Raw genomic sequence first — 15,844 nt, forward strand, 5'->3', positions numbered from 1 at the left:
AAATAAGTTTATTCATTCAAATAAACTTTATTTGAATTCCTTCAGAATTATGGTAAGTGCCATACCATATAGCGCACAGTCAAAATATCTGCAAGTGCCAGAAAGATGATTCTCTGATGGACAGAGTTTGAGCACTGCTGCCTCTGATTTAACGCTCAACTTGATCTCAAATCCGATCACACTGGGATAAAAAAGTGAATTTGAATGATCCACATTTAGTGTGCATTATATTAAAAGGGTAATTTCAAAGAACTTATCAACTCCATCAAATTTAAAGGGACAGTTAAACCAAAAATGAAAATTCTGCTATTTACACAACATGCTTTTCATGTTTTTAAACACATATGCTGAAGAATGTTTTGTTTATATAAGTGTCCAATCACGACAAAAGAATACATATCTTTATTTGATTCTCAAAAGATATATAGTCAGGTTTGGAATGACATGAAGGTAAGTAAATGATAACAGTGTTTTCATTTTTGAGTGCGCTATCCCTTTAAGTACAGCACATTCACACAAATAACTGAGTAATTGAGACATAAAGCACACACCACAAGAAACTGATTCAATTTCACCACCCTGGACAAGCGGCTACATCAACTTCAAAATCAACACGTCCAATCTCACACACAGACTGCTGTAGGAGTTGCAACACTGGCAGTGTGAACAGAAGCAAAACCTGACATTCAATCCCAGATAAACAATAACCTTCACAGTCACACTCCAAACAATTACATGAAGCATTATGTAGTCAGTTTCAGTAACTCAAAAGCTGCATTACTTCACACCGTGTTACACACCATTCATCTACAAGACTGCAATTCCCATTAGCATGGAGAAAAAACTGTGTATACTTGCACTTATCAACCTTGCTACCTTTACTTCTTTCCCAGGCACTCGTGAACTATTGGGCCAGCCAACAGGATCTTAATAATCCGTATTCTTGCAACATTCTTAATGGGGTAGTTCAAACAAAAATGAAGTTATTTTGAAGAACAAAATAACTGCTGGTAGTCATTGACCTCTATAGTATTTTTTTTCCATACTATATAAGTAGATGGCTACCAGAAACTGTTTGGTTACCTACATTCTTCACAATTATCTTCACATAGAAACTCATACAGGTTTGGAGCAACTTTGGGAAGAGTATGACAATTTTTATTTCTGGGTGAACTAACCCCTTTCAGAGAAGGGTAATATGCCGTTTTGGTGTCAGTTGAAGAACTACATCCTGGTTCATTTTTTTATTTCGATGTAATCTTAGTCAAAGTAAATTGTGCATGTTCAGCTTTGGTAAAGGTATTGTAGACTGTGTAGAAAAACCCCCACTGGAGCTTGAATGTTTGCTGAATTTGTTTGCAAGCTATAGAAAGCTATGACATAAGCTGCATTACTCAAACATTGTCTAAACTCAATACAAACGTGGTCCGGGGACATGTGGAAATGCATGATTTTCCCGGATCAGAGCAGAGGTACTAATTCAAGGGAATGAGCAAATGAACGTAAAATCAGGGCCCCTTTTTCTTATGGCATTGCTGTTAAATCATACATGGCGTTGTGTTTATGATGACAGTGCAGAGCAAACTCATATTTTTATATAAAGAAAAAAAATTAGAAATGAATGCAAAGTATAATGAATGCAGAGGCATCCTTGCTTCTGGCCCCAAAATATTACCAAATGTTGTTATACTATTAAGGCAGGCTCCTACACTCATAACCCAAGAACCACATACTCGCTCTACAAGTCTAAACCTCCATGTCATACAATTCATATTTAAACATTCACATACAATTGCATTATTAAGAGGAACACACTCCCAACTATAGCAACTGAACCGGTCATGCACACATTCCTGTGGCACAATATAGAAGATATTTTAAGACACTATCCAAAAACAAAGCCATCCCAAAAACAGTTCTTTTGGAAAAAGATTTTAAATGTTACTTGTAAAAATTCCTATGCAAAAACCTGCTATAACTTTTCATCATGTTCATGGGATTTCTTTTCTCCTTCCCGTTCTTCTGCCCCCAGCTTTTGCTCTATGTCTCCGATTTCCACTTTGTCAGGGGCTGGGGCATTAAAGTCTTGTATGACACTGGGCTCAGGAGGCTGATAGCGGTATTTGTAGCCAAAGGCACGCAAGTGGTAAGTGTAGTATTCCAGCAGGTACATGTGTGATGCATCCATATAGTGGAAAGAAACAGCCAGGTCTGAGCAACACTGTGGGCCCTGAGAAAAACAGAGAGAATATATTATAAGAATACATATAACCTGTAACCGCGTACTCGCCATATTGTTCCAAACCCACGTCTTGTTTTTAATTTTAATGAATTACTGATAGCTCTTTTTTCAGGCAGTTCCAATGAGAGTGGACTGCATCTTTTAATATTAATAAAAAGCATCATAAAGTTATAATAAAAATATAATATAGACTAATTAAAATACATCAAATCACACAGAGTTGATTCTTACTGGAAGATTTTTAGTGAAAAAAGACTTACATTTAGGTCAGTTCCTGACTCCAACTAGTAATTTAAATCACCATTCAAATCAATTACTTTTATGGTGCTTCAGTGTAACAGAATGGAAAAGAGCCCATATTATGCAAACATTTTTGTGTTCAACGAAAAAACGACTATCAGAAACATCTAATGAGTTTGGTGACGTTCAGTATGAGTAAACTATGAAAAAAAAAAAATTCCCTTTGTGTTCAAAGCAAAAACAAAAAAATACACTTTTGAATCAAAACAAGGATTAGCACTGCAAATAATGACAGAATTTTCTCTACTTTTTAAATCTCTTAACTATAAGCTAGTCTTTTCTCATTTTTAATTTCGTCAGGCAACAGTGCTTACAGTAATAAGTGCCAGCACGAATGCACTCAGTAGACTCTGATCTGTGCCAAAACAAACTTGTGCACACTGGGCCTGCAGTGACACAGGGATTAGCGGCTTTTGACTTGAAAAGTACATAGTAAATGTTCTTGTACATCATTTATTTAAATAGGATGTATGTAAAGGGCGAGATTCACACCCTCAGGGTGCACTAAATGCAAACGTAGAAAGACTAAAGTCTGATATTTCACCTTTAATACGACTCTCTTCACCGTCTACACAGGTAGTATCTTAACTGAAAAGTGACTGATCTGAAAAAGTCATAATACCACAAAAGCAGCAACAGATATTTTCTTCTGTATTGTGACGTACATCCAAGTTTTACAGATCATAAAAAAAATACAAAAAAACTGTAGGGCGGTCACTCGGTTGTTGATTGGACGGAGGCAGATCTGAATAAAAACTTGCAGTTGATTGCAAAAAAGTGGTGTTTAAGCTGAATTGAAGTCCGTCATGTCACAGAGAGAAACCTCTTTTCACTGGAAGATTTGATTATTCACTGACTATTTGATAAAAAAGAGAGGAAATAAAAGGTATGCATGGATAAACTGTTCTCAATACATGATGCGCCAAGCAAAAAACAACAATATTGATGAAGGAGACTACTGGAGCCTATGATGCCGTCCAGGTAGGCAGTTTACTAGGTTTTACAATAGATCTCAGGCAATCTTCACTGAATTCGGACTCACCTGCACAATGGGGTAATAACAGTATTTCCAATACCAGAAGGTCTTAGGAAATGTGCCAGTGAGATGGGACTCTGGTACGAAAGGATGGAATGTCTCTCTTTCTAAGGTGTCTCTGGAGTCTCCTGCCACAACGCCTATCTTCTCCATACACTGACCAAGAGCTAGGTCCTCTACGGAGCTAGTGTGAGTGCACACTTTGGTGCGAAAGCCCTCCACAAACCTCCTCAGAGCCTCTTTGCTAAGCACATAACCAGCGCCGCCACTCATGTAGCCCTGTTTTACGTACGGCTTAAACCGCCGGCCAAAATACAGCGGGTCCTCTGGAGAGTGGCTGGCCAGAATCCAGCGCAGGTTGTCGACGATCACGTAAGTGTCGTCATCCGCTTTGAGGAACCAGTCTGCCTCATCCCCATGCTTTTCCATGACGTAGTGGAAAGCACGAATGGTTTTCCAGTACAGCTGATCCCGACCTTCCTTGGTGTTTAGGCCAACCGTAGGAAAATCAGGGTCGTCCACAGAGCTTATGAAGACAACAATATTGCAGTGGCGACTCCACGTGGCTTTCACGTGCCGAGCTTTCTTCTCAAGGTTATTAGGGCCGGTCATGACCCAACACAAAATGCGTACATGCTTATAGAGAGCATCAGCCAGAGTGCCATCCTCACCTACGAGAGACAATGATTACTCAGAAAAATACTCAAAACACACCAAAATCACATGATACAAAGTAGACACAAATATTTTGAATGTGAATGATGCTATTGAGAATAAAAATTCATTTGTCAAAATGCAGGACCTTTTAAAGTGATAGTTTACTGAAAAATGAAAATTCTGTCATTTTGTCAATCTAATGTCATTCCAAAGCAATAAAACAATCTTCTGTAACATAAATTAAGATTGTTTTTTGTTTTCTCATGATTTTTTTCCATCCATTGATAGCATCAAAAAAGATGATACTGTAACAGTAATTCAAATTAATTGTGCTGTTTAAGTCTTCTTAAATTGAAGTGTAAATATTTTATTCATATTCACATATAAACATTGGTCAATGCATATATATAGAGCAGATCAAATATGATCACTGCTGAATAAAATGTGAAACAATTTGAAAAACTATTTAGGCTTGAATGTGAATAAAAGCCTAAATTAAATATTTTCATTACAAAGTAAGTACATGTGTCTCTTTAGGAGACTTGGATTAAACACTCGACTCGTTTATAATGTTTTTATTGAAGTTTTTGTTGTGGAGACTTTTAATGGAGAGACAAAAATCTCTCAGGTTTCATTAAAAATATCTTCATTTGTGTTTCAAAGATGAAGAACTACATAAGGGTGTGAGTAAATGATGACTTTTTTTTTTGTTTTGGCAAAATTAACCCTTTAAAATTAATTGGGCAAAGCCAAAAGGCTTTTAAAAATTGAGATAAACACTTAAGAAATAATTTCTATGATGTACGGAATACTATTGTCTGTTTAAATTTGTGTCAAATATTTATTCAGAAAATTTAGAGCCAGCATCTGATAGTCCACAGTTTATTACTTTGGGGGACGTTTACTGATAACCAACTGGTGATAAAACCTTTCTGTAAACTTTAACAAGGACAACACATCAGATGTGAGCCCAAAATTAAAAGCAAAGTCCATCTCTCCAGGGTGTATACACAGACTGACGCAAACATGCCCATAAAGAGTTCCTCACACATAGAAAGCTTGGAACAAGTTAACTGCTTGTTCAAATGTAATACCAGGGTGCGATATTATATCCACAAACCATATCAATAAAAGGGTGTAAAAGCTGAAGCACTGTATGCATCATCTGGCTCTACCTGTCTAACACACCTCTTTTGGGAATGCCTTTATTTTTGGTATTGCAATAATTGACATTCACAGAATACTTATTTTTTTGTGGATCATAAGGCATGACAAACAACATATTTCTAAAAAAAAAATTAATATGACTGTTTGTAACTATTTAGGGGAATATTTCCATATTATAGTTTCAGGTGAAATAACAGAGCACAAGGAATGTATTTTATTTAAATGCTTTTTAAGTTATTCCAGCCCGACACACGCAATTAACTTATATTAAATATGCTTAAGGACAAAAACCAAATATTCAGATTCTGCCATCATTTACTCACCTCATGTTGTACCAAACCTGTATAACTTGATTTGCTACTATTCACTTACATTTCATATTTTGCCATTCTGCCTATCTTCTTCTTTCAGGTTCCTCATAAATCATAAAGGTTTGGATCATTTCTGGACAACTGATCGATTTAATATACACTGTGGCACTCTATAGATACAGAGCTTCTCTTGTAGTGCTAAGACGATGAACATAGTGTGTTTGCAGCTTATAAGCATTCGTTTCTACATTGTATTTACCTGTATGGTGAGGATGATTGAGGTTGAAGAGAGCCGACCTCTCCTTCTTCCAGTTCTTGTTTTCTTCTTCAATCATTTCCAGCAGGCTTTTCTCGTGGGCCTCGGGCTCAACAGACCCCAAGTTCCGCGTGAACCCAACCTGTCGCAGGAGTACGTACAGGGTGCACGTGCCCACCACAAAGCCCACGTAGAACGCGGAGCGCGCGCCGAGAGCTTTCATCACGAGCTCTGAATGTAGAGACTCTCACCTCAGAGTGACTATTTAGAAGAGACAGAAACACATAAGCACTAACTACAGCCAGCAGAGGATGGCGCAGCGTTTGTCAAACCTGTCACTAGGCTACATTCACGATTCAGATCTCATTAACCCCCCCACCCCCAAAAAAAACCCGGAAATAAAGCCGATACTATGCGCGTGCAGCAACAACGATAAAGAGCAGCATGCATGACGGCTAAACGTCTACACTGGAAAATTATGCTGGATTAAATTGTTCACATTGGGAAATTAGTTTAAATATAGACAACACTATCAGGCGTCGTGTAATTAGCGTTCATCAAATAATCAATCTGTCTTTCTTTAGTAATTTTGAGAAGTTAAATATACAAGATTTAAAAAAAATCACACTTGTTTACTAGCACAATAGTAGTGAACTAAGGGGGCCTAATTGTATTAAATAACTAAAATGTCAACTGTTGCTTTTGTTATTATTGACGAACATACAACTTTTGAATTACAAAATTAATGGAAGGTTATATTCATCTATGAACACTTTTTTTTCTATTTCTGACAACAACAACAAAAAGTTTCAAAACAGGCAGCTTTGTCATGATTACAGCAGAAGTAAGTTACCAGAGCAAATCTTTTAGGCTTTTTTAGGTACCAAGTTGACAATCTTACCAGACAGCTTATTTCCTCCAGAAGAGAAGTGAGAAAAACTGCAGGATTCGGCACCGAGGCCATTTCAATCCATCTCAGAGCTAGCATAACAGTATAGCTGTGGTTTTCAACTTCAATCCAATAAATCTGACAGCCTAATCAGGTACATCGGCTTCAAAGTCATGTCCTGGCTATTTTCTGACCTATACAAATTTGCCTTGGGGATAATATTAGGTTTTACTTAACTTTACTTCAAGCTAACTAGCAACATTCTTCCTATGTTAACTGAATGTTGTTCATCAAGTAAAAGCCGAGAGATATGGGGGCGGTTCAGTTCCGTATTATAATTAGCCGACCCTTTTCAGAGCTACTCCCTGTTAAACTTGGTTTCGTGGACAGTGAACATACCCATCCCACTAAATTGTGTCGCTTTTATTTAAAAAAAAAAGAAAGAAAAGGAAATCTTCTCGACTACACCATTCTCGAAACGCTTGAGGAACTGTGAAGTATGAACTGTGAACTGTTCGCGTCAAGGCATACGGAAGCGCATTTGATTGGACGGATCGACTGTCAATCTTAGGATAAACGATGATGTCATCTGAACGGCGGGTTGTGATTGGACCACATGGATTGAACTGTGGAACACATTCCAGCAGGCTGAGACAGGGAGCCAAAACCATCACATCGAGAATTTATTTTAATTTTTTTTTATTGCAAGTCAAAAAGAAAACCACACAAAACAGCACTGCATTAGCATACAATAATAAAGGAGAAAACAAAACAAAAACAAACAAAAAAAAAAATCGGAAAGAAAAAATATTGTCATAAAAACGTGTTATTCTTATTGTTATCAATGTGTTTAAGAGATTTCACAAGCACAATCTCTGCAAGAAAGACATCAAATCTAGGTAACGTATTGAGAAATTTGGTTTTATGAATAAAAAATGTACAATGCAAAACAAAAAAATTAACAAGATCGATAGCATGGTCACTACCAGAAAAATACTAAAATATGTCTTACAATGAAAATTTTAAGTCATATTTTATAAAAGAAGATAAATAGCAACTTAAAATAAATGGAGTAAAGTTTCTTCCTCAACTTTGCAGAATACACAAATTAGATCAAAAAAGCAGCAATTTGGGAGTTTGTTGGATAAACATTATGCAGAATCTTAAAATGTACCTCTCTGATTTTATTAGAGATTTTTCAGGAAGTAACCATGCCCTCTTCCAGTTAATGCTGTCAAAACAATTGGTCCACTAGGGGATGTATATACTGAATAATGTAACAGTCGCTTTATATATCTACTGTTACATTTTTTTTTATCAAGAAAACAAACTCCATCCAATAAAACTTTGGGCATAATCGTTTTCCTCTCATTAAAACATAAGCATGTTTTAAATAAATGCACAAAACATGGATACAAACTTTTGATGACAGAACTGAAAGATCTAGCTGGCAGAGGAAAACTATAAAGAGTCAAATTCTTCATACTCCAGTATAGTACCATCATCTTTAAATAAATCCAAAACGAAGTCAATAAAAAGAGACTTTCCACGGATTAAAATACTTGAGTTATTCCAAAGAATTTCTTTGTGGGGAGAAAAGTTGTGCACATAACACAATTTCCAAGCAAGTAAAGCTTGTTGGTGAAAATTAGAGAGAGAAATTGGCAATTTAGAAGGGGTGAAATTACATTTTAAAAAAATCTAGACCACCTAATCTATGAAATATAGTATTGGGGATATAGTATCAAATTGAATTATTACTACAGAGATATTTTTTTTAACCAACTAATTCTAAATTAACTAATTCTTTAAAATCCAAAACGTCCAAGCCACCCTCAGAACGCCTATTAGACAAAACTGATTTCCTAATTTTATGGCATCTATTATTCCAAATAAAATTCAGTAACATTTTATTTATATCATCAGCAATTTTGTCACTAACAAATAAAGATAAAGCAGGGTATACACAACGGGACAATCCCTCTGCTTTAGATATAAGAACTCTGGCATGGTTCGATCTCGTTGAAGCCAAGAATTAAAGATTATTCTAGTTTTCTTTAGTTTAGGAGAAAAATTTAGATGTTGACGAGTCAATTTATCTTTAGTAAGAAAAATCCCCAGGTACTTGACACAGTCTTTAACAGATATATGATGTATTGATGCTTGTTGGGTATCATAGAGACAAAATAGTTCACACTTTGATCAATTTAAATATAAGCCTGAGGCTTCAGAGAAAGATTGGATAATATAAATACTTAAAGGAATCTGATTTTGATCTTTAAGAAATAAGGTAGTATCGTCAGCAAGTTGAGATACTTTAAATTCTTTACCAAATACAGAAATACCTTTCAAAGTGGGATTTTGTAAAATATTAAGTGATTACAATTCAACAGCCAAAAGAAAAAGAAACGGGGAAATGGGGCAACCTTGACTCACTCCTCTGTCACAATTACAACGTTTAGTAGTTTGCAAGCTAACCAAAACTGAAGAGTTAATATCATTATAAAGCATTTTCACCATGTTAATCTTTATCTGATTTGGGGATCAAAGAAATTAGTCCTTGCTTCATTGTGGGCGCCATCTCTCCTTTATAAATTCAACAGACAGGCCATCAGTACCTGGAGATTTTCCTTTTTTCATAGATTTCAGTGCCTCTTCCATTTCAGTAATAGAGAGGTCAGAGTCACATAGTAATTTAAAATCCTCATTAATACCTGAAACTTTATCACAAACACTCAAAAGAAAAGAATCACATTTTTCTTGAGAAAACTGAGAAGTATACAATTCTTTGTAAAAATTGTATACAAAAGTTGAGATTCCTGGATCTGTACATAAATCACCATTAATCTTTAGAGCAGAAAGAGATGATTTTTTACGATTTCTTCTAGAGCAAAAAAATAATTAGTGTTTCTTTTTAGATTTAACATTCTCAATCCATTTTGCTCTAGAACGTATGAAAGCCCCTTTAACAATCTCTGTGTACATATTTTCAATTTTCGTTTGACAGACTATTCTACCTCATCTTCTTTACTGGGATTATTCTTCTGCATTAACACACCTATCCTATGAATAAGTTCAAATTCTTCATTATTTTTTTTCACTTTTAATTTGTTTACTTCTATTAACAGCAAAGTCTCTAACTTTAAATTTGAAAAAACTCCCAACTAGAGCAAGGGTCACCTTCAATTTTACTAAACGTAGTTTTAGCTAGATAAGTAACAATCATTGAAAAGAGCATCTTCCAAAAGACAATTGTTAAATTTCCAGTAACCTCTTAAACTACTTGGCTTTCTATATTGTTTAAGGTCCAAATAAATTAACATATGATCAGTAAATGGAGCAAACTGATGATTAACAGAAATTACATCTTTCAAAACAGCATGAGAAATAAGAAAAAGATCAATTCTAGCCTTAAGGGATCCAGATTTGTTGGACCAAGTAAAGCCACTACAACCACTGTTAAAGAAACGCCAAGCATCTACAACTGAAAGATTTTCACACAACCATAAAATAATGTTATCATACACATTAGAAGTAGTTCTTGAAGGAAATCTATCTTGTACGTCGTCTGGAGTTTCATTAAAATCTCCAGCTATAATCAAATAAGCATTAATAAAGCGACTTTGTATACTAATAAGCTTTGCTCCCAATTCTTTGAACATAGATACATTGGCGTTCCGTGAGTTGTGCCCGTAAACATTACATATATGAATACCACATTTTCAGTTTTACATATTAAAATGATCCATCCACCCTCATCAGATAAAAAAAATTCTAAAATGTCCCCCCTAAATTTATGCGTCAAAATTAAAGTACCAGCAGAACGGTTAGATCTGTGACTCATAAAAATTGAATTTCCCCACTGCATTTTCCAAAAATTGGAGTCTGATTCACATGCATGACTTTCTTGAACAAAAATAAAATCTGCATTACTATGTTTACAATACAGAAATAAGGCTTTCCTTTTCGTCTGATCTCTTAAACCTCTAACATAATAGAGGCTAAACTAAAAGAAGAAAACTCAAAAGAATGCATAAGACAATAACGCTAAATGCAATGCAACAAAACGCAGCTGAACGGCTGGTAAACGAAAAAGTCCTTTGGCTAAGAAGTTGAATTGAACTTCCTTAAACAGGGTAGAAGGTGATCAATCAGTAATGTCTTCTACAAGACACCAAGAACACTAAAGTGCATTAACGAAATCGAGGGATTTTAGCAAACAGTTTCCTTAAATCCTCGGAACGGTTATCATCACTAAACCTTCAGTCTAAAGTTTATAAGGCCTCGATTTTCTGACCATCAATGAAAGCAAAAGGCCCGGAGAAGGATGCCTTCTTACCCTCCTCTCTTGCCTTTTTAACAATTGGCCATAACTTTGCACGCGCAGCAGCATCCGCAGGGATCAATGCCTCTGAAATACGTAGGCGAGATTCTATCCTCCACGACGCCATCTTTTCAGAATAAGAAATGCTTCAAAGTGTGATGAATTTCAGCAGGTATTTAGGCTACTGTTAATTTAGGCACAATAGATTGTGTCGTATGTTATGTTTAATTATTACAGCTATTCATTTGTTGATGTGCCTGAGGATACACTCCAATTTACTGAGCCAACAAACATTTTTATGTACCCAATTTATTTTGACAATCTTTAAAACTGTTAATAACTGATATAAAAGTATCTTTGCTGTTGTTGACACAAAGCTTCAGTTGTGATCATTCTGTGGTGTTTCTTATTGTTTGCTCAGTTGGTAGCTTATATAACATCAACCCAACTTTAGTAATAAATTCATGTTTTTGTAATATATTTAAATTGTAATATAAACATTCTTAAGGAAAAGGGAAGTGGTGTGTGGCCAATGGTGACCCATACTCAGAATTTGTGCTCTGCATTTAACCCATCCAAGTGTACACACAGTAGTGAACATACACCCAGAGCAGTGGGCAGCCAATTCTGCGGCGCAGTTGGGGGTTCGGTGCCTTGCTCAAGAGTCTCACCTCAGTCGTGGTATTGAGGGTGGAGAGAGTGTTGGTTATTCACTCTCCCACCCCCCATTTCTATTCTATTCTATTCTATTCTATTGACTGAATGGCTAGATGACAGAGACCAGTGGTGCACAATTACATGTAATGGCCAATTATATATAAGACTCATTTATTAGATTTTGCACTGTTGTGTTGAAGATGGATGATGCTAAATTCAAATCACTGACAGACTTTAAAAGATTTTGAAACATACCTCAGGGTCTTTCCAGACATGAAAAATTCATATTTCTAAGAAGGGCTAAAAGCTTCATTTTTTAAAGTAAGTAATGTAAAACGTACACCTGGATTTAGTGGCTTCACTGGTTGTTTATAATGATTTTTATACTTTTTAGGTGAAGCTTTGTATTATATTAAAAAAGAAGGTACTTTGGCAAAAGTGGTCAGCACGAAAAAAAGTGCCCAATAAATTTTTGAAGAGCTCCACAGCAGCCCAATAGGTGCTCACTGTGGCATTAAAAAACCCTGGATGCCATAAGCAAGCGCTTTTATTGGCCTGGTATGTCCGGTATGTTTTTTTATCTGATGAGTTTAATATGTGAATCCTTCGTCATGTTTTCATATTATTCCATCAAAACTGATTTTCATAATATATTTTAGGTCAAACACTGTGCTGCTTGTCAAAAAAAGCAATGTTCTCTGAAGAACCCAACAGAATATACCCCTATCGTGGTAATTCGTGTTTTTATGAAAAACACAAGGAATATTTGTGTTACAGCAATTTTATATAGTAAATATGAATGTTTATTAGGTGGCACAGCCTTGGGATATTGTGGGGATGTATTTAGTGGGAAAGCTCACACCAACGAAAGAAGGCTACCAGTATATCTGTGTGATGGTAGATTACTTCACAAAGTGGTGTGAGGCTTTCCCACTGAAACCCAAAAGCGCAGAGGAGGTAACAGCCTGCATAGTAAAATTGTTCTATAAATTTGGTGCCCCTAAAAGACTCCTAACAGATCAAGGCACTGAATTTGTAAATAAGGTTAGTGCTTTACTTTTTATTTGTCTTTTATTCCATTAATTGTTCTTCCAAATAAGGAAATAACTGATTCTTACTACTTATTTGTAAATGAGATTTGTGTTGATCTGTACGCAGATCAATCTGGGTGTGTGCCAAACTCTGGGCATTAAGAGAAGTCTATGTGTGTCATACCATCCACAAACAAATGGACTGGTTGAGAGACTCAATGGCACAATTCAGAGGTAACACACAGTCCATATATATAAAATATGAGACCTTTTGTATATGGCAATATAATCTTTTTTATTTTATTTTTCCGTTTTACAGATGTTTGAGCAAGTTGGTAGAGAATAGGCGAAGCTCGTGGGCTGATTATTTGGAGGCCACGATGTTTGGTCTGCGAACAAAAAAGCATATAACAACTAAATTTCCCCCATACTTTCTGCTATTTGGTCGTGAGGCTAGGTACCCATGTGAGATACCAGACACCTATGAGGTAGGCCCTATAGTTAAATATTTGGACATTTTTCTATTACTGTATTTTTTTTCAATGTGTAAGCACAATTGTCCTCTTTACTGTAGATCAATGAAAGTGTGGAGGAAATGATTACAGAGGAGTGCATTTCTGAATGCATTAAATTGCAGGACAGGTTGTACCACATTGTTTAGGAGAATATGGCACAGATGCAAAATAAATAAGGAGGAAACTGGATCAAGGAGAGGCTGTTGTCATGCAGGTTGGGGACAGAGTCCTGAGGCAAAACAAAAGAAGTCAGCAGAGAAAGGGGGGTAAACTGGATCCTGATTTCTTTGGCCCGTACACTGTCACTAAAGTTGATGGCAAAAGCATAGACATTGTGGATGGCCATGGCAAACTATTTCCCAGAGTAAACCTTGATCACCTGGTGCACCTTTTTAGAAGATCTTCCACCAAAAGCTCCCAAGGTCACCTCACCCATCACAACCACATCCTTCCCTGCCACAACTTTTTCAGTCCCTCATACCACCTGCTCTAGTGCCCCCCAGCCTGCGCTCTCCTCAGCTGTGCCTTGCACTGATTGTATGTATCCACCTTTTAAAACCCATGTAAAAAGAACAACATTCTATTATCATTAGCGTTTTTTTTTTTTTTTACTATTTTCAGTATTACAAGACATCTGGGCAGGAAAAGTAGGAGGAAGACTGTGGAGAAAAACAGGTCCATATAACATTTTTTTTCTTTAAGATTGAAAGTTAAATTCAATGTCTTGCCAGGTAATATATCCTCAGGAAGGAAAGATCATTTATTTAAACTCCTGTGGAGAAGGCAGCAGGAAAGTTGACCACTGCCTGTTAGGTGAGAAATTAAGAACAGTCATCAGATAATGGTTTAAAAGTTGTATACAAATAGTTCTTTCTTCAATAAAAGGGGATTCATGGACAAAAAGGGTTTCAAGGGTGCCACATGGAAGTGTGTCAAGTTACCACACAGCCTACAACCAGATGCCACTTCATGTGGGGTGTTTGTGTGTAAGGTAAGTAGCTGTAAATTGTTTTTAATAATTGCATTATACTTGTTCATAAACAGGCCAAGTTTGGAGGCACATTTTATTTGTCCGGGATGTCAAGGCCCTATTTAAAATGTTTTTCATATGAACAAAACTTCAAAAGCTAAGAAAAAAAAAAATGCTAAATGAGCTAGATCACCACTGTCGATAAAACAATTACATTACATAAAACTTTCTGTGCGGTGATGATCCTAGAGTGCACTCATATTTTCAGTGGCGCTTTAACGCGAAACAGGACACTCATGAATATTCATGTATGCTCTGCCCAGCGTCACCGAAAATCTCAGACACCGAATATTTCATAACACCGGCAAAGGATACAAGTATCGCTTTTGAAGTTGTTGTTTTTAGCATGTGTGTTTGGTAGTGTTATTTCTTAGGACTACTGATAAACTATACTGTCGTGATTTCTATTTATACATTTTAATTTTAGTTAAATAATGTCTGAATTTATTATGTCTGTATAGGTCTTTTATTAAGTTTTAGTTTTATTTAATTTGAGTTATTTTAATACTTAAAACTAAATGGAAATGAAATGATACATATATATTGAATTTATAAATGTATGTATATGTATTTATGTATGTGTGTGTGGTTGTACATATACATAGTTGTTTTTTTGGTGTTTGGCTTAGTGTTATGTTAGAATCATTATACTCTTACCTTTTGTTCTTTAATATTTTTAATTGTTGTTAGCTTTTTTTCATTTAAATGTTAAGTTTTGAAATTTTGTTGTACGCTTTTGTCATTTTTATTTAATTTCTTTATTTTTAAAATATGTATAGTATTTATAAAGTTTTAGCTTTTAGTTTTGGATCTGTTTTTAGTTGCTTTAATACTACAATTGATTGCTTCTGTTGTCCTCATTTGTAAGTCGCTTTGGATAAAAGCGTCTGCTAAATGACTAAATAATAATATTAATATTCAAATACTGTGATTAATTTATCTTATTTTGTTTGATGTTCTTATGTAATATTTGTAGTATTCTCCAATGTATATTATGCAAATTTGATATATGTTTGAAAGTTGCATCTTCACTGGTGTTTTGTTAGATATTGGACATCTTTCAACTACTGCCTGAGTAATGTTTCTCAGAACTAGTAATTAATGGTACTAGATGTTCTTTTACTAGAATCTGTGTTTTTGTAATATGTAAAATATGATTATTTATTATTATAGTGCTTATTTTGCAACATTTTTTCTAAAGATGTGGAATCCATGTCTAACCACACATCTATTTTTAACCGCAACATTTGACTGGTCACAATGATCTAGCCTAACCTGACCTGTAGTTGATACAACATAACTCTATTTGGGTGTACTTGGTACACGTAGCTAATGTTTTATATATATATATATATAAATAAAGAAAACAAGTAGATAGAATAATAATTAATAATAAATAAATAATCTCTTTGGGATGGTACATTATTGT

At 35.4% G+C, this 15,844-nt stretch overlaps 1 protein-coding gene across 1 annotated transcript; it reads right to left on the minus strand.

The window, feature by feature from the left end:
• Positions 1–1,859: 1,859 nt before the first annotated feature.
• LOC306879505 (glycoprotein-N-acetylgalactosamine 3-beta-galactosyltransferase 1-B) lies at positions 1,860–7,371 on the minus strand. The gene is made up of 4 exons (XM_079432498.1): positions 6,871–7,371; positions 5,973–6,230; positions 3,585–4,249; positions 1,860–2,230 (listed from the first exon to the last, which is right to left on the minus strand). The coding sequence occupies exons 2-4, from the start codon at positions 6,190–6,192 to the stop codon at positions 1,973–1,975; spliced, it is 1,143 nt and encodes a 380-aa protein (XP_079288624.1). The 5' UTR covers positions 6,193–6,230; positions 6,871–7,371; the 3' UTR covers positions 1,860–1,972.
• Positions 7,372–15,844: the final 8,473 nt, after the last annotated feature.

This window comes from Barbus barbus (genome assembly GCF_936440315.1).
Source record: "Barbus barbus genome assembly, chromosome: 13".
NCBI classification, from domain to species: domain Eukaryota; kingdom Metazoa; phylum Chordata; class Actinopteri; order Cypriniformes; family Cyprinidae; genus Barbus; species Barbus barbus.

Bases quoted from the DNA above. Each gene is read 5' to 3' on its own strand.
- LOC306879505 (XM_079432498.1), bottom strand. From the start codon at position 6,192: ATGAAAGCTCTCGGCGCGCGCTCCGCGTTCTACGTGGGCTTTGTGGTG. The intron at 4,250-5,972 runs GTAAATACAATG...TGTCTCTCGTAG, and splicing joins CAATCATCCTCACCATACAG to GTGAGGATGGCACTCTGGCT. The intron at 2,231-3,584 runs GTGAGTCCGAAT...TGTTTTTCTCAG, and splicing joins GTTATTACCCCATTGTGCAG to GGCCCACAGTGTTGCTCAGA.